At 38.8% G+C, this 26180-nt stretch overlaps 1 protein-coding gene across 2 annotated transcripts in view; it reads right to left on the bottom strand.

Moving 5' to 3' along the window:
* SRPK1 (SRSF protein kinase 1) overlaps positions 1-26180 on the bottom strand; it is a gene marked incomplete at its 5' end in the record, with an annotated part of 34386 nt that overhangs the window by 5083 nt on the left and 3123 nt on the right. The window contains 11 exons of one of the 2 annotated variants that reach the window (XM_081322634.1): positions 983-1083; positions 1681-2088; positions 2541-2751; positions 3915-3940; positions 5111-5276; positions 6935-7041; positions 7583-7670; positions 8211-8298; positions 8869-8977; positions 12209-12327; positions 21381-21474. In XM_081322634.1, the coding sequence (XP_081178760.1) occupies positions 983-1083; positions 1681-2088; positions 2541-2751; positions 3915-3940; positions 5111-5276; positions 6935-7041; positions 7583-7670; positions 8211-8298; positions 8869-8977; positions 12209-12327; positions 21381-21451 (1494 nt within the window). The remainder of the gene's footprint in view (positions 1-982; positions 1084-1680; positions 2089-2540; positions 2752-3914; positions 3941-5110; positions 5277-6934; positions 7042-7582; positions 7671-8210; positions 8299-8868; positions 8978-12208; positions 12328-21380; positions 21475-26180) is intronic. The other variant, XM_081322633.1, reaches the window with a different exon arrangement.

Raw genomic sequence — 26180 nt, 5'->3', positions numbered from 1 at the left:
AATATTGCATATTATAGATGCTATAATATTACATATTTTTCCCTAAATTAAACTGATTGGATATAATGTTTTTTGTATGTTTTACATACAAATTATATTGAAAAACAAAAATAATAGAATCAACTCCAATTTGCCTTTTATTCTAACAGCATACGTCATGCAAACATTTAATATATTAATTAACTGGCTTTAAAAAAATCTTAGGATGCTTTCATATGAATGGCTTTCAGCATTATCAGTGAAAGGGATAGTGGAACATATTCCATCTTTTCTTCTTTAATCTGTATAGGAAAAACTGAATAGTTTCACATAGATAATAAGCAGAATACTGCCTCATACAAGTTCAGAAATGAGCTAGGGTACCTGTACAACAATAACCTTCAGAAAAGTCATATACCTTTATTTATTTTCAGTTCTGAGTAGAAAGTTAATGTTCTCTGATCTAAATATAGTACAACTCAAAATAAAAAGGGGGAAAAACGATATTGCCATTCCATCTATGCTATCCATGGAATTAAGAGCTTCTACAAGAGAATACACAACCAGAGTAATATATCACATTGTTTTAATCTAACAAACTAATACCTCTTAGCTTTATAGCAGCCACAATAAGCTGGTTGCTAGCAGAGATTTATTTTTTTATTTTATTTTATTAAATTTATATAAGATATATGAGATAAGATACCTTTTCCAAATTGAGGGCATGGATTCTGGAATTCTCGTTTCTGATGTTGGATTGGAAATTGGAGTCACTTTAAAGTACAAATTTAGGGTGAAATTCTGACAGCGTACTTACAGCACACCCAATAAAATCAAGTCTTTTGAAAATTTGTATGACAAAGAACTGATCTTCTCAAGGGAACACAGTACAATTTAAGAGCTATGAACAAATTAAGTTTGCATTTGTAGAAGTCTGTTAATATATTTTAAATGATAACTAGGTTCATGTTGGCATTCAGTAGGGAAAGAATAATAAACTTACCACCCAGCAAGCATTTCCTAGATCTGCTATCTTCACTTTGAGTTTGTCTGCATTCCCAGGCTCAAGTGGATTAAAGAGGAAATTTCCAGCAGCAGCTTTTTCTAGACTCAGCATAAACATTAGTTAGCTCAACCGTCTGTTATCTATCTATCTATCTATCTATCTATCTATCTATCTATCTATCTATCTATCTATCTATCTATCTATCCATCCATCCATCCATTCATCACTCTGGGCAGCTTACAATAAAAAATGTAATTTGAAGATACTTTTTGTCAAAAAAATCTTTGAACATCTTTCATAAAATTCATACCAATGAAGTGGTTTAGAAATTACAATAAACAATGGTTTAACTATAAATCATAGTGGGAATTAAGCTTGCTATCTCCTTAAGCCAAAGAAATAAACTTAAATATGATTTATTCAAAACATGTCAAACTCAAATTATGGATTATAAATGGCCTAATTTTAAAAATATTAACATACTGTACAAGATCCTTGTAAGATTAGACTCATATATGGATAGTGCTTAGAAAAAAAGCTATATAACCAAAAAATATTAGGGGTTTTAAGATTACATTTATATGCCACCCATCTTACTTTGAGGCAACTTTGAGTAGCTTATTGTTACATATTTTTTAAAAAGAATATTCTTCTCAAAAACAAACTATTTATGACAAAGAATCAATGTGCTGTACCTTTACTGTTTTCAGAAGACCCATTATTTTCATTCTCATCTTCTGAAGGAATTTCTGACCGGATGCTTTCTTGTAATTGGCTGATTTGCTGTTCATTTAAATACTGCTCCTCACATGTGGATTCCTGACAAACCATTGAACCCAGAACGTCTGAAATTAAGGGCACAGGAAGCTGTGATATTGCTTCCTGTATTAGGTTCTCTGAACCACCATTGGTTTGGCTATAAGCACTGCTCTCTTCTTCCTGCTCTTGAGAAGGGTCAGTGAAATCATTGGCATTATGAACGTCCTCCTCGAGTTTCACAGCTACTTGACTGATAGATTTTGAGAAGGCAGAAATTTGCACCAATCCATTGCAATTGATTTCTGTTACACATTTTTCAATTCCCTCCATTAAGCTACTTTGCTCTGAAAAAAGAAAAAAAGCAGAAACTATGGGTCAAGGGAAGAACAGACACAAAACGAAAGACAATGAATCCTGATAAGGGGCAACTGGAAATACAGGCCAGTCAACCATTTTTTAAAAAAATATCACTGCTGCTGATGTCCCATGTTTTTTCTAAGATGGTATAAATAACATTTCCTCTCATCATTTCTCTCCATCACCATCCTCTGAGATAGTTTGGGCCCAGAGATAATGATGGTCTGAACATTACTTAGGTTTAAACATTTATTACATGTTAGGAAAGTTTAATTTAGCCAATTAAAATTTATCAGTCCAAATCTCTTGAAACTTTGATCAATTCAAATCTTTATTTTTAATACCCGCTCAACTTCAAAGAATACATGATTACATCAAAGAATGCATGATTAGAGTAATAAGTTGATCCCAAACATTTTTTTTCCCTAGAGATCAATACCTATTTTTGCTGGCAGCCCCTCATCTGGGGAGCTCTCTTTTAAAATTAGCTCAACTGGTCTCTCCACTTCTTGTTCTTCAGACTCAGTTTGCAGAGGATTTGATTCCTTCTCCATCTCTTCGATTTCTTGTATTCGTTTCTCCAACAGTTCTGCTTGTCGTTTCTGCTTTTTTTTCAATTTCTTTTTCTTATTTTTGGACATTTTGTCAGCCTAAGAGATAAATGCAAATCAGCTAACTTTTACATGTCTACTGTTTATTGCAATAATAATTTAGTAGGCATTTTTTCCAAAGTCGTATAAATAATAAAAGGGGAATTCCTTAGCAATCCCTAAAGAGAGATACTACGTACACAGAAAACTTGTAATGGCTAGTAAGAAATATCACTGGGTTCAAAAGAACATACTTCCATCTAAGCAGCCATCATTTGGATTGTAAAGTTCAGCTTTAATTCAGTCTCTCTCCTGTTCTCATGATTTCATTGGCTATTAAGTATACTATAGCAAAGATGCTACATGGAAACTCTGTGGTGACAGCTGATTTACCTATAGATGGTTTAATGCAGAGTTTCTCAATTTTTTTTGGCTTTGCGGACTGGCAGGGGGAAGGGATGGTTCCACGTGAGTGGTAGGCATGCACATCCAACACTAGTGCAAATGAGTGTGCACGCATGAGCTCACCCACTGCTTGCATGAGTGAAGATACATGCACATGCACTCAACTGTCCTCTCTGCAGCCAGGTTCTGAAAGGCTCAAGGCCCAGTAATGGGCCACGGCGTAAGGGGTTGGGGACCCCTGGTTTAATGCCATCGTTTCAAGTGTTTACACTTTTCACTAAAAATTGAAAATTACAAAACTGTTAAACTGTATCATTATTTCTTTGTTTGTGGAATGCCAATTCTCCCTAACACTTTACTGTCGTCTATATGTCACTGATTACATAAAGAACCACTATATGCTCTTTAAGTATAAATGTTGTAGGGCTGTGCAAATTTTTGAAGGAATATTTCATTTCCATGAGGATTTAAGTGAAATGCTCTTAAAGAAGCAATGTGGCCTTGTTGCTTTAAAGAGCAAAGTTGTTTTATTTCTTGACAACATACAGTATCGCTGACATTGTCCAGCACAATCTCATCAAAGTTGGGAGAGAAGCTTCTTCTGGCTTTAATAAGTGACACCACAAAAAGAGCTTTGTGACAAGAAAAAGTGTTTCATTAAAATGAACTCCATTACCTCTTTGCTTTCAGAAAGAGGCATGGCCCAAATCTCTTAACACTTAAAATCTAAAGTCCCAGACACAGCTAATGACAAGAAGATGCTCTCCCACCATGTAATGCATCATCTAAATATAAAAAGTGGAAATAATCAAACTTACTGGCTTGGGCTGTGGTGCAGTACTCACTGTGAAATAAAGCAAAAGCATCATTAGCATGTTTCCATTCTAGGAGCCAATGACACTGTACAAGTTATACAATACACAAATCTTTATTAAACAGAATATTATTTCTATTAAGATGATATTCACATTAAAATGTAACCCATCAGGAATGGTTTATCACATTGTAAGCCTCACAGAGTCAAACATTCACATCTGCCTATCCCCAGTCCTTGGGAAGGACTCGATAGGTGGATAAAAATGCCAGATTTAGTCTGAACATCTGGCTGATTGTGTGACAAACAATAATGATGATTCACCTCTAAAACATTAATGTTCTTTGAGAGAAAATTTTCAGAAATTTTGTTGCAATGAAATTTCCCCCAATTTTTCCACAGAAAAGCATATTTGGGGAGGATGCTGAAATATTCTATATGTCATTTTTTAACGTCGCAGACTCTACTGATTGATCTCAAAATAGATAAGCAGAGCCAGATCAGCACTTGAATAGGAAGCTCATCAAATAAAGCTCCCTAACCAACTAGAACAACAACATGCCTATCCTGGTGGACCTGATGGCGAGAAGTGGCCCTCAGATAACTTGGTTAAATGTCATATGCTAGATATGACATTTAACCAAGTTATCTGAGCTAGTCCTTAATTTGATATTCTTCAAGGGCAGGCAAATATAAAGTATATTACAGCAATCCATTTGGGAGGTGATCAGGACATGAGTAACTGAGAGAAAAGTGGTTAAAAAAGTCATAAATATAGTTTTGAAAAGAAGGCTCCACATTAGGGTCATACCTCAAAGACTACCTATAGAGCCACTTAAAAAAAAGATTTAAATGAAATCAGAGTCATATTTGCATTTACCTACCTAAAATTATTAATAGTTTAAATATCTAAGTCTTTTACGTTTACAGCAATTTATATTTTCTTCCCAAGCTTTTTTTTATAAAACACATTCATTTTATAAACAAACTGAAATATTCCATATTATTTATTTCAAGAATTTATCTCTCCTTCTTCAGTTTGGGTTATTAACAGAACAAATTAGATCACCAGAAAGAAATTAACACCTGCCCTCCATCCAAGCCAAAAAAAGAATTAAGAAGATTAATGAGGGTCAGAATAGTTGAAGTTGTCATGAGAATGAACCAAATTTGAAGTGACAACAATCAGGAAGCACAAACCTGCAGAGCCAGAAGGTGGGGGGGCTCCAGATCTTTGCCACTCAGTAGCTTCTGCAGCTAGCTTACGGATGTATTGGTCATTAACACACAGCAAAATGTTTTCTGGTTTAATATCAGTATGGATAATCCGACATTTAGAATGCAAATAATCCAGCCCTTGCAAGACCTGCAAAACACAAAAGATAAAAGAAATCAAGTACTCAGGTTGCATACAACATAGAACATTTAATGGAATACTGAAGAGACAAAATTTAATAAAGATAAAAGTAATCTTTGAATCAAGCTTAATTTCTAGTGATTTCATGTACATATCTATTCAATCTGGGAGCAACAGTGCAGAAATAATTTCCTCTTTGCCTTCCTTTGAGATAATTTTAAACACATCTGTTGAAAAAGTACATGCTTAAGGTATCTGACCTCCTTTTTGCAGCATTTTCTCAACACTATTTGCTTTTTACTTCCTATTAACTTCCTATTAACTCACATGATTTCTCCTCACAGAAGAGATGGCATGCTAACATACAGCTCAGATCTCAATGTTGCATGTCAGAATAGTGATCTGTGGTCTCTCCTAGTGAGATATTCCATTTCTGCCTGATTTTTCTACAGAAAGCCATTTATCTATGGTCCTGCAGCCCTGCTTTGCAAAAAAGGACCAACAATTTCACCATGAGATAAAAGTATAGCTCAGAAGTACCCTATGACACTTTGATTGGGTCACATTAAGTTTCCTGTCCACTTTACTTCTATAACATTTTTACTGCACTTTATATGTAGCTAAGAAGTTCAAATGCAGCTTACAAAGAATGCAGAAATTAATTTATTTAACAAAATGCACATGGCTGGCCAACTCACTCTCAGTGACTCTGGGCACCTTTCAAAGATAAAAGAAGAAAAACCTAACAATCCAAATAACTATTACCAACCCTCCCCCCAAAACAGGGATAAGAACATACTCTAAGGAGATGATCAGTCTTACAAAGCCTCCAGAGGCTTTCCATAATAGCCACGTTAGAGCAGCTTTTCTAGTGCCAACAGGGTTAATGATGACCTCAGGTAGAACCTTGTTCCAAAGGTGAAAGGTAGAGATGGAGGAGACACAATCCTGTTGTCCCTAATAACAACAATCCATCAGAAATGGAATCTGAATAGTGCCCTCTTTACTAGCTCTTATCGGATGGGACAGTATCTTTAAAAGAAAACAGTCCTGCAGGTATTCAGATCCCAAGCAAGCACCAGCACCCTAAATTGTGTATTTAGAAGCCAAATGCCAACCAGTGCAGCTTTAGCAGTAGTGACTATTTAAGTAAATTGATAAGTAGCCTTAACTACTCCAGTCACTGTTTCAGGGACCTACTGTATCTTCTTGATGGTCTTCAGGTCAAATCCATCTAGAGTGAATAGCAACAGCCCAACTGAAAGGAGATCAAAGTAGGATTATGGCCTCTGGATACAGAAATGGCCATAATTTCTATACACAAGAAGGCCTTGTGCAAAGACTCTCCTAGCCAAAATTGCCACCTGCTTCTTGAGAAGTTCTAAGTCAAGAGGATTCTCAGATTACAAACAAGTTCAGTCAGGGAAAATGAGCCCCATCCAGAGGTACTAACAGTTATTAAAGGGCAATAATAAAATTATTGTGCTATTTACTGATTCAAAAAAAATTACTGATTATTATGTACAAGCCATTGTAACTAAAGGACTATCTATATCTCACACATTCAACAGCATGTTTTGCTAATAAACCCTGAAGACAAAAGTATTTTTAACAAATTTTAAAAGCAAAATTAGAACTGAAATGCATGGAAGAGATATGGAACTTGCCTGATGGATGATTTGTTTTACACAAAGTTGTGGAAGCCCCTGATAATTTGATTTGATGATCCATTTCAGAAGATGATGCCCTAAAACTTCAAATACCATACAAATATCTGAGCTGAGTCAAGGGTGAATTTCTAGACTATTCCAATAATGAAATTTCTCTTGAAATGTTGAATTAGTATTCTTTTTGTATGCATTAACTTTTATAGAGCATCTGTATTAGTATTGTGACTGAATATCAAGAAACATGGGCGATGGCACAATATGAAGACTTATAGACCATTCCATATTTGAATGCAGAGATTATACAGCAGATCAGAACCACATGGGATGAAATTATTATTTTTTAAGCTTTTAGTACCAAAATAAACCTCTTTCCCCTATGATCTTAAAGGAATTTGACTCCCCCCCGTTTAAAAAGCTATACATCTTTTTTTTAAAAAAAATACCCTAACAACCATAGTTGGCATAGTTGGATAAGCTTGGGATGTAAGTACTAATAATTCTGCTATTATACCTCACAGCAAAGTCAAAAACCCGTAAGTTGCAATGGCTGAACAATGGACAGAAATTAGTGTTACGGTACATTAAATGCTATGTAAACTTGTCATTTAAACCAATGCTTTGTGATTTATTCTATTCAAAGGATACGGGAACCATTAATTCCTGAGATTTTGAAGTCATCTAAAAGCTGAACTACTCTGTCTCGATTTGGATCATCTGGGTCAGTGTTCCGGACCTGTATAAAGGAGAGAAAAAATATATCAAATGACAGAAGAAAATGAGTACAGGAAGATCCCTCCAAACCTTCTAAGAATTTTTCCAGATCCTCTTATTGCTTTTTTAAGTTAATACCCAAATGAATCATCATTTCTGACTGTCTTTAGATAGCCACATTCTCATATTAACACCTCTTTTCCATAACATGCCAGTTTTTTAAAAAGCATATTTCCAAATTATCTACTTAGACAATAATTCATATTCCATCCAGTGAAATTTCATTTCCTATTTTCAATCCCTTCATAAAATTCTCCTGAAAGCACACTATTAGAAATGTTAATGACATCTGCAGATGATGACGTGAACAGTATATTCCCCACTCTCAACTAAAGCCTATAACTAAATCCAACCAAATTTTAAGCACATAAAAACTGAAATTTCTCTTATTATCTACGTATGAAAGGAAACAGGACATGCAAGGTTAGCCAGCTGTGACAAACAGCGCTTTTCACAATATAGTTTGAAGCTATATTGTAATAATTTACTTCTATATACTCACAGATTTCAGGAGTTTAATTTCATCCAAAGCTGTTTCTGTGTAATGCTCAGCACTCTTTACAACTTTCATTGCCACAAATCTCTTCCCCCTAATGGACACAAAGTTTAATTTCAAATTATTCTTAGGAACCACATAATGCTGACAGATAAAAATATGATAGTTTAGAACTATCTCCTGTGGGTAGTGAGTGTGTGGAGAGAGTGGTTGGAAAGAGCTAATTCTAGATCAGCGGCCCCCAACCTTTTGGGCACCAGGGACCAATTCTGTGGAGAGAGGTTTTTCCACAGACCAGAGGGGTCATGGTTTTGTGAGCTACCAACATCTCGCAGATGGGGCTTCACTTGTTTGTGCGGCCTGGTTTCTGGCATGCCATGAACCAGTGCCAGGCCACAGACTGGAGGTTGGGGACCCCTGCTCTAGATCATTCTTGAGCAAAGTATCATCCCCAAGGCTTATGAAACGCAACCATGAACAAATGATACAAAGGGATGAATCCTGACAAAATACATTTGAACATTATATCCGTATCACTGTGTTTATAAAACACAATAGGAATGTTCTGGATTTCAAAATAATAGGAAAAGAAAAAAAAATGTGATTTATCTATAATATTGTTGAACAGTTAACAGAAACTCCAACTAAAAGAACAAAGACTTACTGAATGTCCCACGATAACCACACTGTAGAAAAGTGTCCCCATCCCAGTTTTCGGATTACGTGGTATCTTCCATTGAACAGATCTCCTATTTTTACTAGATGATAGCCACCTACAAAATGTATAATGAATTATTAAATCAATACAGTTAAACTGAGGATATGCTGTAACTTCAACAGAAAAAGTTAAATTTATTTGCATAACTTTATATAGACTCAAATGCAGAAAACTCAGTTTTACAGTATAAAAACCAATAAATCAAGCTAAATTAATACAATACTGCATTTTAATAAATCATCATGTATACCTGAAAGCTCTCTTGGGTATGATGAAGTGGGTAGTGGCCTTTAGTGCTATAGCAATTTTGCATTCACTGGTGAGTGACTGAGATTGGGAAGAGGAGATGGGCAGGTGGGGGCAGTCGCAGTGCCCATGCAGTCAATCATAAGGGGAGGCGGATTGCTAAGCACCCAAATTTTCACACATGAACGCAGGGGAACTGCAATGGCCTTAACTTCAAGTACCGGTCATAAGTCCCTTTGTTCAGCACCATCGTAATTTTGAACGGTTGCTGACCAAATGAATGTTAAATGAGGGCTGCCTTTATTTTGTTAAGAGAGATGCTAAAATACTGGATTTATGTAAGCAGAATTATCATTGACAAGTATTGCATAATTAGTAATTTTAGAAATTCTTTTTCGTTAAAGAGGAAGAAATGCATTTCAGTGGAAGAAATTATTAATCTTTGCTATATCATATAAATGCTTTTTTTGCATTAGTAGAATTAAATATATTTACATAGTAATTTGAACACAAAGAATTCTACCATTTTTATAATATCTCACACTTTTTCTAACTGTAGACCATTTTTCTATGTGGTGACTGAGATTCTCATGAATACCTCTGCCTTTCCCAGTAACTAGAAGGCAAATCAGGAAACACTAGGCATTTAGGCATTACATGAATTTACTTCCATCAAACATTTAAAGGCTATTAGCTTTTCTTTCATTTTCTGGGCTACTGAACCATTTCTTTAATCGTGTTTTACTTCTAAAATGTTTGTGTTTATTAAACTATTTTTAAACTATCTTTTCCTTTTCTAGTACCTTATAATAATAGTTGTAATGAAAGCTTTATGACATGGTTCTGAAACTTTGTACTATTATTTCCTATTCCTTCTAGTATTAATGTTTATAACACTCTCCCTTCTATGAATAAAAGTAATTATTTCATTGGGATATCTTCGGACAGTAACTGAATTTTAAGTGTGCAAGAAGCTAGAGTCCTTTTTGCTTGGAGAAACTTGTGTAATTTCCTAGGCCTGTTGTTTTCACTAGGTATACCTGGAATAAATTCTTGCTGCAATCCAGCTTTGTATACACAAAGTATTGTGCACCTAGACTGCACTCCAAGCTTTGCATCAAAGTGTACCCAAACAAACTAGTTGTCACCCTGATCAAGCAGAGAGTAAAACTGCAATGCAGTTTAAAATGGTTACATGTATGAGTCTGATATAAATTCTGTGCATGCATGTGTTACTAAGCAGCTACAATGTCTCAAACCAGCAAGTACATTTCCATGTCCTGGAATATTTCAACTCATTTTACTAAGCTAATATTTAAAACATATTTTCCTGGAAAACATAAAGGCTATCTTCATTCCTGATTTACAGGCATGGTGAAGGTTAGGAGATGTTAAGAAATGTGAATGAGGGCATGACTAACATTTTTCCCCCAAAGAAAAACAAAAAAATCCTATTCAGAAAGCAATGGAAAACAGACTGAATTTGGTATTCAAGGTATTCCTCTTCTCCAGCCCTAATTCAGCTACTTTTTAAGAGAAAATGAGGGCATCCCCTCCTCATGACGTCTCCTCCTTGTCATAACTTTTCCTCACTCCAGATTCCCAGGAGCAACATCAGGAATAAACATAAGCAGTAAAAACTGTGAAGAAAATGGCGGCAGTTAAGGCAGGCACCCAGCCACGCCCTGAAGCCTTTGGAAATGCCTGGAGCGATTGAACACCTCTGTAATAGCTGTTAGGCTGGAGGCTGTTGTTGCTCTTTCTGATTATAATAAGAGCTGAAATTGAATAAGCACCCTGAAGAAACGCCTCGTGATTCCGGCCTTCTGAAAGGCCTGAGTGTCATTGTACTGTTTTCAAAATGGCGGCCACCGGTAAAATGACCTCCTCCGACGCTGGACACAATTAACTGATTGGGGCAGTAGATTCAATGGCCGGGGTAAGAAGACTGCTAGCTGAATGTGCCAAATTAAGTCTATTTGCGGCTAAATTGCCCTCGCTGGAAGGGAGGATCCCCTCCCACCCGGGAACAACAAAAGCAGCACCCAAAATGGCGACCGCTACACGTGTGGCTTGCCTAGAAGCTAAAAATATGTTGAGGCTTCAGCCGAAGCCTGTAAAAACTGCTCAGACCCACAGTGGTTTAAATTGTAGCACTGAGAAAGGGAAGGGAAGGAAAAATACAACCTGGAGAAATATCCAATAGTGTTGCCTTTCTGCTAGAGCCAATCTTCACTACATCTCTCTTGGGCTAAGACTAAGTCATGACTGGAGATTCCTAGCCGGAGGAAGAGAGGCGTGGCAAAGGTTGATTGACTTAGTCTCTAGGGCAGAAAGGCAAGATCAACCCATCTGTGGATTCTCCACTCGTCATGCTGGAGAAAGGGACAAACCACAAGCCAATGCTCTTATCTTTTACAGACATGCTTGGGCATTCTCTGGGCTAGCAAACCTAAGTGTAGGACCTTGATAGGGAGACAAGACTTTTTCTGAGGGAAGCACCAAGTTCAAGCGTGTTGCCCATCGAAGGGCAACAGCAGCTCCTTCTGCAATTTGTGGACCATTTAAATATTTATTTAAATTTAATTTATTTCTGTTCTGCCTTTATTTTCATAAATCACTTAAGGCAGTGAGCATGCCTAAAACTCCTTCCGGCTCTTATTTCCCCACAACAACCCTGTGAAATGAGTTGGGCTAAGAGAGAGCGACTTATCCGAGATTACCCAGCTGACTTTCATGCCTATATTAGGTATATAAAATATACCTGAAATAAGCATATTCCCTCACCTTGAAGTTATTAACTTAAATTGTTAAGTTTAGTTTAACAAAGAAGACATACCCTTAGGGGATAACTGCTTTTAACTATAAACAGATTTAAATCTTCTAAGCCATGATTTCCTCTCAATAAATGGATTCCTGTTTTCCCTTAAAAGCAAATTCATAATGTGGCTTATGCAAAGGTTTCATCCATTCATATTATTAGCCTAGAGTTACTGGCCTAAAACGAACACACTGAAAATGTAGAATTGTAATTTCATACCTTTGCAATAATCATTGGGATCTTCTTGTTCATCATCATCTGACCCCAGTATTTCTTCTTCTTGTTCAGGAAGGTCATTATCTGCATGGGCAGTAGGGCCACGATGTTGAGTTTCAGGCCTAAGATACAGCATACATTTTTAAGTTGTAAGTTTATAAGGAGAGGAAGAAAGAATAAGTAAGGACTAAAATGTTGTTTAAAGATAAGGCTAGATATATACCGTAAATAGAGTCCTCATTTTTTTAAAAAAAGTCAGATCTCATGTTATTATTGACTTAAGTTAGCTATACTAAACTACATGTATGATACAAAACTTTGTGCAGTAATTTTGCAGAGAATGCAAACCTTTTCAGACCCACCCACTTCTGAAAACCAGCCCTTTGCTATCATTTCCAGTTGGTTTCCCTAAAATTGGACTTACTTTAAAGATTCTCTGAGAACTAGAAAAGATTTTCATTGAAGGCATAGGGCAGATATAACAATCCCCTAACACTTATCTAGTGATAGGCAAATAAAGAAGTTTACCGTATATACTTGAGTATAAGCCGAATTTTTCAGCCCACTTTTTGGGGTGAAAAAATCCACTTCGACTTATACTCCAGTGAACAAAAAAAAAAAAAAAAAAGAACTTCAGTGCTTCCCTCCAGAGGAAGAAGGCGCTGGATGCGGCCGGCTCCGCGGGGAAGGGGGAGTGGCGACGGGGGCGACGGAAAAGCCGCAAAAACGGTAGGAGAGATGCTGACTGGCGGCGACCTCGGAGGAGGCGGAGGGGGAGGAGGGAGGGAAGGGTGACCGGGCGGGGGAGGGGGGGTTGAGCCAGAAGGAAAAGGGAAACTCATCCCGCAGAGCGGTTGCGAAAAGAGGGAGGAGATAAGCCAGCCCGGTACCTGGATCCGCTTCCTGTGTCTCCTCCGCTCTGCCATGATGTCCCCGTTTTGGTCTCCTGGTGACGTGGGGCTGAGCCGGAAAAGGGGGAGGGGGAGACCGAGGGAGGGAGGGAGGGAGGAAGGAAGAGAGAGAGAGAGACGGAGCCAGCATCAGCCAGCGGGCTCACGAGGGGCAGCAACCTCGCGATTAGGACGCGCGCGAGCCCTTGGGGAGGCAGGGCGGGAGCGCAGTCCGGCCACTGGGCTTCCTTTCCCTCTTGTCCGCATCGCTGCAAGGAATTGCGTTGTTTGGGGACGGCGACGCTCGCCCATTCACACGCTGTCCAAACGCTGGTCATTTGCTGCGGGGCTCCCGCTTGGAAGGGAAGGGAAGATTTGTGAGGGGAAGATGCCCTATCGGGGTGGACATAAGGATCCTCCTCCTGAAAAATGTTACCCCAAGTATTCAAGCCAGTCTGTCCCAATAACCTGGGAAGCCTTTCCAAATCCCAGGCTGGTTGTAGTCAGGGTGACCTTCACGCATCTGGAAGGCACCGAGAGAGCATTTTTTGTTGAATTGGAGCCATGGGCTAGTCGTGGTTAAGGCACTTGTAGGCGAAGCAAATCACAAAAGCCCCCAAATCCTTCTAAATGCAGCCCACGGGCGAGCTTCCCAAGTTGTTTTAATTTAGTTTGCACGTGGCAATAGAAATAAGCTTTTTTCCTCCTCAGCGGATCGGTGCGGTGAAGAGGCTGGGCTTCCTTCGGGGGGCCTTTCATTCCTGTACAAGGGGGAAGGGGAACTCTCTGCTTTTGTGTGTGTGTGTGTGTGTGTCCCATCTGCAAAGCTGCCGAGGAAGGAGAAGCGGGATACTGGTTGGGTGGAGGAGGCAGTGGCGGCGGCGGAGGCAGCCGCAGCACCAGCAGCCTTCCGCTTTTGCCGCTTTTGTGTGTGTGTGTGTGTGTGTGTGTGTGTGTGTGTGGCCCATCTGCAAAGCTGCCGAGGAAGGAGAAGTGGAGGAGGCAGTGGCGGCGGCGGAGGCGGCCGCAGCACCGGCAGCCTTCCGCTTTTGCGTGTGCGTGTGTGTGTGTGTGGCCCATCTGCAAAGCTGCCGAGGAAGGAGAAGTGGAGGAGGCAGTGGCGGCGGCGGAGGCGGCCGCAGCACCGGCAGCCTTCCGCTTTTGCCGCTTTTATGTGTGCGTGTGTGTGTGTGTGTGTGTGTGTGGCCCATCTGCAAAGCTGCCGAGGAAGGAGAAGTGGAGGAGGCGGCGGCGGAGGCGGCCGCAGCACCGGCAGCCTTCCGCTTTTGCCGCTTGTGTGTGTGTGTGTGTGTGTGTGTGTGTGTGTGTGTGTGTGTGGCCCATCTGCAAAGCTGCCGAGGAAGGAGAAGTGGAGGAGGCAGTGGCGGCCGCAGCACCGGCAGCCTTCCGCTTTTGCCGCTTTTGTGTGTCCGTGTGTGTGTGTGTGTGTGTGTGTGGCCCATCTGCAAAGCTGCCGAGGAAGGAGAAGTGGAGGAGGCAGTGGCGGCGGCGGAGGCGGCCGCAGCACCGGCAGCCTTCCGCTTTTGCCACTTTTGTGTGTGTGTGTGTGTGTGTGTGTGTGTGTGTGTGTGTGGCCCATCTGCAAAGCTGCCGAGGAAGGAGAAGTGGAGGAGGCAGTGGCGGCGGAGGCGGCCGCAGCACCGGCAGCCTTCCGCTTTTGCCGCTTTTGTGTGTGCGTGTGTGTGTGTGTGGCCCATCTGCAAAGCTGCCAAGGAAGGAGAAGCAGGATACTGGTTGGGTGGGGGAGCGGCAAAAGCGAGGGGGGGGGAGAGAGAAACGGCTCCGCCTTTGGTTCCCCCTCCTAAAGCACAGGGGCGCTAGAGAAAGTTTGGAGTTGGGTAAGGAAGCGCAAAATTCAGGAAGGAAAGCAGGGCGGCGGGCGAACGGGAGACCTGCCGACGTTTGGGGAGGTGCGCGCCGGGGAAAAGGCCGGGAGAGGAGGGGGTCCGGGCTGGGGGGGGGAGGGATGGGGTGGGGGAGAAGGAGGCTTCCCGGGCTGGGGGGGGAATGCAGAAGCGAGGGATCACGACTCCTCCCGCTTGGCTGCTGCCGCCGCCTCCTCCTCCTCCTCCGCCGCCTCTGTCTCTGCCGCTGCTAGGAAGGCTGCCGGTGCTGCAGCCGCCTCCGCCACTGCCTCCTCCACCCAACCAGTATCCCGCTTCTCCTTCCTCGGCAGCTTTGCAGATGGGCCACACACACACACACACACACACACACACAAAAGCAGAGAGTTCCCCTTCCCCCTTGTACAGGAATGAAAGGCCCCCCGAAGGAAGCCCAGCCTCTTCACCGCACCGATCCGCTGAGGAGGAAAAAAGCTTATTTCTATTGCCACGTGCAAACTAAATTAAAACAACTTGGGAAGCTCGCCCGTGGGCTGCATTTAGAAGGATTTGGGGGCTTTTGTGATTTGCTTCGCCTACAAGTGCCTTAACCACGACTAGCCCATGGCTCCAATTCAACAAAAAACGCTCTCTCGGTGCCTTCCAGATGCGCGAAGGTCACCCTGACTACAACCAGCCTGGGATTTGGAAAGGCTTCCCAGGTTATTGGGACAGACTGGCTTGAATACTTGGGGTAACATTTTTCAGGAGGAGGATCCTTATGTCCACCCCGATAGGGCATCTTCCCCTCACAAATCTTCCCTTCCCTTCCAAGCGGGAGCCCCGCAGCAAATGACCAGCGTTTGGACAGCGTGTGAATGGGCGAGCGTCGCCGTCCCCAAACAACGCAATTCCTTGCAGCGATGCGAACAAGAGGGAAAGGAAGCCCAGCGGCCGGACTGCGCTCCCGCCCTGCCTCCCCAAGGGCTTGCGCGCGTCCTAATCGCGAGGTTGCTGCCCCTCGTGAGCCCGCTGGCTGACGCTGGCTCCGTCTCTCTCTCTCTCTCTCTCTTCCTTCCTCCCTCCCTCCCTCGGTCTCCCCCTCCCCCTTTTCCGGCTCAGCCCCACGTCACCAGGAGACCAAAATGGGGACATCATGGCAGAGCGGAGAATATACTGATAATATATTGTTTTTGTTGACCCTCTTTTCCACATGCCTCAATTAAAGCAATTTTATTGTTATCTACCTGTATTTTTATTTTTGAAATTTACCGTGAGCTGCTGCATTTCCCAGCCTCGGCTTATACTTGAGTCAATAACTTTTCCAGTTTTTTGGGGTAAAATTGGGGGTCTCGGTTTATACTCGAGTCGGCTTATACTCAAGTATATATGGTATTTTTTTTTTAAATTTGATTTTGGCACATCCAACTCCAGAATGATCCTGGGCGGCTCACAATTTAAAACAAAATATAGACACAATGACATAAATAAAAAAGAGAAATACCACAATACAGTCCAGACAAAAACATCAACAATGAAACAACCACAACAAAAACTCAATCACTCCAAACAAAGGAGTGTCATAGGCATCCCCACCTTAAGGTCTGAGAGAACAACCAAGTCTAGCCTTCCTGAACACCTTCAGAATGACAGCTGTCAAGATCTTGGAGTGGGGGGGCGGAGGGGGGGAATGTCTGAGAGATTCATAAACTCTATTCTAAGCTATTTTCCAGTTTTGTTTCAAGGGTCACTCTTATTAGCATGGGTGCTCACTGGTGTTTTTACGAGGAATAGATGGCTTCAATCAGAATGAAAACCTAACTTTACCACAGATTGGCATAGCTGAAAAAAAGACAGTGTGTAGAAGCCCATGTGACTCTCAAAATTACCATGAAGCCATTACATATAAAATTCTACAATGTCTACCACTTTGAGAATGCATCAGAAAGGAAAACTGGCAATATCTAATGAATATATGAAGAATATTGTTCTTAAATAATTTAAGACAACATTAAAAAGTGCATACCTGGTTTGTCATCTAAATCATCTACATTATGAACTATTTAGCCACATTTTCGTTTTTGATCAACTGATTTTCAAAAATGATCTTATTTCTTAATTTCATTTTATATACTCACGGCCCACAAAATAGAATTTATAGATATTCTACTAAATAATCTACCTAAGATTTTTAAAGAATGGAAACAAGGAAAGCAAATTGGTGAACACAACAGTTAACAAATACATGTTAAGAAACTGGCTGAAGCTTGCTGAAAATAGTGAGGACTAAATATAAATTGCTGTCATGGCTTAAATCTATAACCACTGAATTATTATTTTATTTATTCTGACTTTTTAATCTATTTTGGCTTTTTGTTAAACTTAAAAGGGTGAACATACCTAATATTCCCAGCTATTTCCCCCATGGTAACAACTAATAGGGTACGGTTGAGCTAAGAGAGTCACCCAGCCAGTTTTCATGCCTAAGGGAGGCTTTGAACTCACATTCTCCTGGGAAACACCTTAACTCCACACCAAACTGGCTCTCAATATTAATCTGTTTCAATATTTAAATCAGTGATATTAAAAGAGCTGCAAATTACATAAATGCTACATTATCAACAAATACAACTATACTTTATATAGTTCTTATATTACAAGGTTTTATACTAGAGGTCACTGAGGGAAATTCTATTTTTGGGAGCAAATTTCTATGCTTGTAAATGCCAATTCAGAAGAAAAATAACATTCAAAAGGGAGTGTCAACTACTGAAATCACACAGTGAAGTAGGATTTGAGAATGTGGTTTTGCCATCCATCCTGTACATCAGAGGCCCCAACAATTTGGGCACCAGGGAGTGGTTCTGTGGAAAAAGGTTTTTCTGTGGAGCAGAGGGGACATGGTTTCACATGCTGCCTGCATCCTATAGATGGGGCTTCACTTGTTTGCGTGGGCCAATTTCTCGCATGCCGCGGCCCAGTGAAGGTCCACGGACAGGGAGTTGGCGACCCCCGCTGTACATCTTTTTCATGCAATTCTCTAAAGTTGTAATATCTATGAATTATATCATTAATTCTTTCATGCTTCTCAGAATTACTTCGAATAATAATTCCTAGACTAGGAATGCTGGTTCCAAATGCTTGCAGAGAAAGCCATTAGCTGCTGCAAATAAAAAAATGCTGGGATTCTGAATTATTTCCTATAGAATCTCCTTATACTGGACATAAGTCCTGGACTTATGACCACAATGGAGCCTAACAGTTCCATTGTTAAGCAAGACAGCTGTTAAGTGAACTGGGCCCAATGACCTTTCTGCCACAGTTGTTAAGCAAATCACTGCAGTTGTTAAAGTGAATCATGTGGTTATTGAATATGGCTTCCCCCATTGACTTTGCCTGTCAGAAGCCAGCTGAGGTTACAGATGGTAATCACATGACCCTTGTGCAACAGTCATAAATACATGCCAGTTGCCAAGTGCCTGGATTTTGATCTCATGACATGGTGATGCCGTAAAGGTCATAACTGTGAAAACTGATCATAAGTCACTTTTTTCAGCGCCACTGTAACTTCGAGCAGTCATTAAATGAGGACTACCTGTAGTGGCTTTGGTTTGTTTCGGTTACCTTACTGCAGATTAGGCCTGCAAATTCAAACACTGATCTGAAGTAATTCTGGTTGCACAGGCAACCCAATTTGCTCTTCCAAAGCTAACACCCTACTTGTCTTGACAAAGCAATTTGTGAGACCTGATATTATTACAGGCTTATGCTGAAGGAGAAGTCTCCTGTAAGCCTTTTTCTCCAGGGCTGGGTGAGAAGTTTTCAAACCAAGCAACTTTGGGATTGCCTGCAGTCTTCCTAACATTACCCTACCTAGAAGATCTCCAGCACATGTCTTCAGTGATGCACACTGAATACTTTGGCCAGTGTGGCAGAATTATCTTCTCAAATGCATTGTCTGAAGAGCTTTCTGGATGGGCATAAAAAAGGCTCTTCTCATAAGGCTTTTCTCAAGGACTCCCCAAAGGATTTTGGCCCCATTTCATTATTGGTCAGCTTCCAATGGAAAAGGCCAGAGGCATGAAGGGATGCATCCTTTCATACCATTGAGCTTGCAACTGATGAGTAGTTGGGAGAATCCAGGAACACAACTCTGAAGCATTCTCATCTGCTGACAAAGATCAAAAAAATGCCAACAATGCAAAAGGATGTATGCTGCTGGACAGATAAACATATATCAGCTATCAAACAGTTGGGAAAGCCCAGGAACATACAATAAACTCATCCATATTCTTCCCTCTCTCATTCACTGGCAGTGATAGAAGGCAAGTGATGCAAAAGGCAAGATGTCTCATGAGATGGGCAGCTGTATAAATTTGATTAATAAATAAATAACGTAAATAAAAGGATGTACATCATTACTCTCTTGATAGCTTATTAGAAGAAAAGCTTTTATGGTGCCATTGGCCAACTCAACATGGCCAAATAGCTCAAGCAAATAACTCAAGGAGTTTCTGGCTAAAGGGGATTCAGCACATGTTGTAGTGATTGATTCAGTTGCTCAGTGTATAATCTTTGAATTCCCCAGAACTCACAGTGCAACTGCTTATCTGAGGAGAGCCCTTAGTTGGTGCTGTAGGAAAAGTACAACCTTTAAAAGATGGAAGGTGCTGTGAAGTTAACAGTCAGTTTCATCTCAGACGTGAAGTATAAGTTACTTCTTATATACAGTAGACAATGAAAAACAGCACAATAGCAAAACTGACATTGCCAAAACGGATGAAAACCAAGCCTCCCATACAAAGAGGGGACCAGATACATAAGAACAGAACAAAAAATGATTTCACAAGTTAAATACTGTTTCTATATATAAGGCTTCCTCTTAAAGCTATCATTAAAATTCTTAGAATATGATTTAACCTTACTTCGGCACAGAATTACTTATCAAGATCTCACGGTTTCTTGTGAGCTTGCCTAACAGATTATTGTCCTGCCTGTTGAATGACCTCTCTGTGAGGGAACCATTGTTGCTTTGTTCAAAACTTCACTGGGATGCTTCATTCAAATCTTCATTGGAAAGAAATGAAGCTTCTTATAGCCCTACTGCAGCTACCTTTATGAATCACAGCCTTGCAGAAACTGAATAGAATTCCAGATATGGAACTACTTCTCTGAAAGCCCTCCCAATATGACCAAATAGCAATAAAGATTAATAAAATACACACATTTCTTGCATAGAAAAATAGTTTATATCTAGAAATATAAAAGCTTCAAATAATGAAATATTTAGAACTATCTGATAATTTATATCTATTTTTGTAAAAAGAATTTCTAAAATATCCCATTCTATATGCATTTGTGATTTGATAAAAACATTAAATATTCTTTCCCTACAAGTAATATCCAGATGCACTATTAGAACAATGAATAATCTTTCTCTTTATGAACATTCCTCCCCAGTAAATCTGGTTGCAGATTTGCTCAAATCTCCTATATAAGGAAAAAAATAATAAATCTACATAGAAGTAACAGAAACTGAACCCACATAAACAGAAAATCAAATAATAAGCTATGTAGTTTAATAGGAAATTTGACAGCTGAGCAACATAGAAAAGGATAATTCTTGAATCCAGAGATCAAACAAATAAGATTTATATCCAACTAAAAGCTACACCCATTTGCAAAGCTTTTTTATTATGCCATAAATATTGTAAAATTGAATCATTAAGGCAAATTGTACAATACTTCAATCAATTAATGCTTATTTAGCTGTTTCGGCTTTTTTGCTAAACCTCAGTAATAATGTTTTAGTAGGATGCTGTCTGATATTCTGCAAGCATTCGTTTCTTCAACATGCACAACTTTCCTGTAGCAAGGAAGTTACTAGAAAGTCTCCATAAACCATTTGGCTGCTTTTGTTCTTCATCTAAAGGAAACTAAAGAATCATATCACCTTTGCCTTTAAACATGTTAAAACATTACACTTTTAAAATTACAATTATTGTCAGAGAATATAACATAAGTCTGAACAAATTCAGAGACCTATCCTATTTATTATTCACAAAGAATGTATACTTTTACAGTAAATTCTTAACAATCTTTGTAACTCTTCCTGCCACAACCTTTTTAAATGCATCCACATTTATTATTGCTATAGGCCAGGAATATAAATCTGCACACACTCTGTAAAGTCCTCAAAAATCAAATAATGCTGTTAAAAGATTTATTTTAAACGGACTATAAATCAAAGACAGAATAATCTGAAGGTAATTTTGCAACTGTTACTTTATTCCCATCAAATCAAAAGATGATTTACAAGTGGAGACAGAGCTATTACAATTATTCCAAAGATTTCATTTCAAGTACTGTATTTCTGAAAAATTCTGATTCTTGAAATCACATTCTCCCACAAGTAAGAAAATGGAGATGGGGGGAGCTTACCTGCATGAAGCACGCACACCCATTGAAGGAGGAATCTCTGAAGCTGGATCAACAATTTTCAAAAGAGCCATAAAAGCCAAATGGCACACTAGTCCTGGTAATAGGATGCATAAATTGTAAATAGGGTGCTGGCCGTCCCTGAATACAGCAAAGCTTTGTGCAGAAGGAAGAAAAAGCAGACTATGCCTCCACCACCTAGCTGCAGATGTACAGCACTGCATTGCAGGTAAATGGCTTGCAACATCACTGGGAAGGACTGATTTCAGATTTGCTTCCTGCAAAATTTAGCTACGCTTTGGAATGGCAGAATATTTATTACATTCCTCTAACGTTTTCCATTTTCCATACTTTTTCACAGATAACTATTTTGTTGTCTAGCTTTCATAATAATAATAATAATAATAATAATAATAATAATAGAACCTTCAGTTTTCTGCTGAATAATTTACCTCCTTCGAAACTTTTTACAAATCCACAGGAGATAATTCTGATTACAAGGGAGTTCTGATTAAAATATCAGGGAAGGAGAGACATTTTTAAAAGCCTAGTAAATGCGTTGTTATTTCTTGCAACTATTCTAGCTCTCCCTAGAATAAAAGAAATTTTGGGGAATGTCACTCAACTTATGTAAACTGAATATAATTTATTTAAACTTGGAAATTTATATTGAGAAATTAACAAGCTCAACAGAAAGTGAAAATCAGTCCTGACCACATAAACTAATGTTTATTACACATTTCTTTCAGTGACATCTCAAATCTCATGCAAGTCCCAAAACAGATCTGCTTGCAAAGAATTACAGTCTAATTTGCAAGGCACCTGAATAAAACATTTCTTTGGCCCCTAACTCAAACCATATTACCTAACTTTTAATATTAAATACTAATCAATAGTTTAATTAAAGATTAAGATTAATTATGAGAACAATTAAGCAATGGCACAGCTTGCCTCCAGAAGTTGTGGATGCTCAATCATTGGAGGTTTTAAAGAAGAGATTGGACAATCAATGGTATAGGGTCTCCTGCTCAAGCAGGGGTTGGACTGGAGGACCTCAAAGGTCCCATCCAACTTTGTTATTTATAACTGCCAGAAACTGAACTATCTACAGGTATTTACCACTAATTCCTGCATTATTCTAGTAAACATGAATTTAGGTATATAAATAGTTAATAAGGACCAAACCAAAGTATATCAACAAATACTGCTGAACACACACACACACACACACTATACTATAGAATGCAACTGGAATCTGCTCAAACTACACAGTTGTCCCCCCCAAGATTTAAAAGCTGACAATGGTATAACCATAGCATCAGTCCATTTGCCAAAGTATATAATGTCTAGATCTGAATACAGACCCCAAATACTCTGTCAATCTTTCTTCTCCTTCCTAGTCTTCAACTTACAACCATTCCTTTAGCAATCTTTCAAAGTTATGATGGGGCTGAAAAATGATTTTCCGACCAGTTGCAACTGGCTTGCATTTACAATAGTTGCAGCATCTCAGGGGTCACATGATGCCTCACTTAATAGCCACATTGTTTAATGAAACTTTTTACAGTTCCAATTGTGGTTTCACCAATTAAATAATGTCATCTATCAGGACCTAACAAGTGCACGTTCTCTGTAGTAGTGTTAGCCCTCTGACATGAGATTTTCCCCAATAATCAAATGGCCCCTCCCCTACTGGTATTTCTTCACCCAGCCCTTTTGTGAGCATGACTGACACCCCTTTTCTTCCTTTTCCTTGTTCCCATCCAGATTTGTTTTCTCTGTTCCTTTGAACTGTATCTTGTATTTAGCAAATCTACCAATTTGTTAATTTAGCAGCATATACCTTTTAATAAATTAGTAAATTACATCTCCTTGCAGGTAACATTGCCCCTTTTTATAAATTATAAAAATCTGTATTTAACATGAATGAAAGAGCTATAGCTGGGGTTAGAACCATGGGTGAATCTTCTTACATATTGCTGATTGCTCTTTGTTAACACAGCACCACAGAAAAGACTTACTAAAAATAATCTTTTGTCTAGAAATAAAGCAATCTAACAAACTGTGCCTATAAATTAAGGTCAAATATATAGTACTTATTTACTACCATGAACTGATGGCAGATTACATTTTCATCAGTTTAATATCTAAAGAAGATATTTAATATACCTCCTTGTAAATCATATTACATCATGCCACCTGAAATAGACATTTCTTTTAATTCCACATAATCTATGACATACTACAATCCTCCATCAAGAAAAACCCACCTTTCTTTTAAATACATAATCAAATTGGAATCAGTTTTGGTTCCAGTTTGTTGTAGTGGTTAAGGTGCTAGGCTAGAAACCAGGAGTGTATGAGTTCTAGTCTCACCTTAGGCATGAAAACTGACTGGGTGACCTTGGGCCAATACTCTTTCAGCCCAACCCACCTCACAGGGTTGTTGTGGGGAAAATAGATGGAAGGAGGAGTACTATGTATATTCCCTGCCTTGAATTATGTATAAAAAATAGTAACAGTAAGTCCTCAATTTAAAAGACCTCATTTTCACAGACTTCAAAATACAATGGCCTAATTTTTCATTTTAGTTGAAGTTCTTATTACAAATGTTTCATTTATGAGTTATGTGATTACACAAATAATGCAAATTCAAACTTATTCAATAATTCCCCATGATGGTCAATTACATGGAGATATTACAGGTGATCCTTGTTTAATAACCACTCTGCGAGAATTTGAATTTGAGAGAGCCACTGAATGAGTGGTACGACCAGTCATCAAAGTGGCCATCACAGGGCCCCTGGAGTCATATGATCTGCACTCAGCAATCAGGCAGATTTTTGACTGTTATACAATTGTAATTCACAACCTTCCTTGCTGAGTTCCCACAAGCAAAGTCAATGGGGAAGTTAGAAGTTGTGATCACATGAGGTGATCCTGTGCTTTACAACTACTTTGTTTAGTAATGGATATTCCGATCTCAATTACCATTGTTAAGCAAGGGCCACCTATATTAAAATTTGATTATTGAAGAACCATGGGGTTTCTTGATCTATTTTTCAAGCTACACTCTGCTTGTACTAGGAGACACATGGTATAGTTTGTATAGTATTTCTCAGTAAGCATTTTCTTTGCATTAAATAATAAACTAACAGACATTAAAACGTTTCATTAACTCTTATTTTGATTCTATGGAAAGACTGCATTTTTTCAAACAGAATGAAAAACAGCCTAATCTTAAGCTTTTATTTTTAGGCCAATACAAATTTTAACATCGCAGATATGCTAGACAAAGTAAAAACACACCTGTATTAATTCAATGATAAGTAACATTTATACTTAATGCAAATAGAAATAGTGTTCTTTATATTGTTTATACAATTTTATGCATATCAAAATGAAGTTTTCCTGAAATTTCTTGCAATGTACTAATAGCGTCTCACTTCCAACATATTTGAAGTAATTTTCACAGAAAACTGGATACAAGCATCAGTGAAACAACAGGGAAACCGTAAGGTATAGGGCAATTCTCAAAATATTCCTTTCTCCAAATAAACAGGCATATGAATTTTGGGGTCAGGCTTACACTTGGGCACTGATTTAATCTTTGTTTTAACTTTTGTATAGTATTGTATTTTTATTTATATGCCCTGTGAACCGCCCTGAGTCCCCAGGGAGAAGGGCGGTATATAAATTAAATAAAACATAAACATAAACATAAACTCTGACCATTTTCTCAATGCCTTCCCAAATTCTATTCATGTCAAGGTAGATAGAGGTTAGAAGTGGATGACAACACTTGTTAGGCATTCTTTTCCTAGTCTAGCGAAGAGCCAAAGCTGTCTCAATACTTTGACATGCAGAGGGAGTTTTTGACAAACATCATGATTCAAGAAAAAATTATTATTATTTGCGGGGGAGTTAATATGGGGGAAGGAGACATTAATAAAATCCAGAGTCAACAAATTAGGAAAAAGATGCTGGTCACTTGATCCAATAAAAACAACACAGAATCAGGTGTAAGGACTAGGAAACTGCACCGTGCTTGGGCAGAAAAAAGCATGATGGGCATATTTTGTAATTTAATATTGAGAATTAGATTAGAAGGCAATTTATAATAAAGGATTCCATACATGTAAATACATATACCTGTCACTTGCATCAAATATGTGACTTCTTCCCAGAAAATAAACTCTCCACAAGAATCTGATACCTGTTCTTATCAAATATCACACACAGTACTGCAATTTACTGATGACCATTTGCTCAAATATGAGCAAGGCATAACTCCACAGAAGGAAATTTTCCAAAGTTAGTTCTTTTTCCTTTTAGAAGACAGATAAATAGCAAAAATATGTGTAGGCAGGCAGAGCAATTCTGTGGTTTATTAGCTATTTGAAAATATAAAAATATTTTAAATATTTCCATCAGATTGATCACTATGTTTCAAGTGTATTTCAGAAATCTTGGATATTTTTTACATAATAAAACACTGCAAAAAGTAATTTCACAATTATGGCTTAAAATGAGTTCTCATAGTTTACACTTATTTCTGCTACAAAGAAGCTTATCCATGAACTTTACAGAACAATACTTTTAAAGAATTAACACATTTTAAAAACTGAAAACTAAAAAAGTCACAAAATGAATAAAAAACCAAGCATAAATTAGGGTAAAATATATTTAACATTTTAAGAGATTTTTAAAAAGGAAATTTTCGGTGAGTAATTTCTGACAACCTCATGTTTTTAAAACATAAAAGCAGTTTTGTCATTGTCTTCTGTTTCCTTCCCCCCCCCC

This window comes from Vipera berus (assembly GCF_964194415.1).
Source record: "Vipera berus genome assembly, chromosome: 3".
NCBI classification, from domain to species: Eukaryota; Metazoa; Chordata; class Lepidosauria; order Squamata; family Viperidae; genus Vipera; species Vipera berus.
The sequence above is the reverse complement of the archived record's forward strand: the minus strand, read 5'-3'. Positions and strand labels throughout refer to the sequence as shown.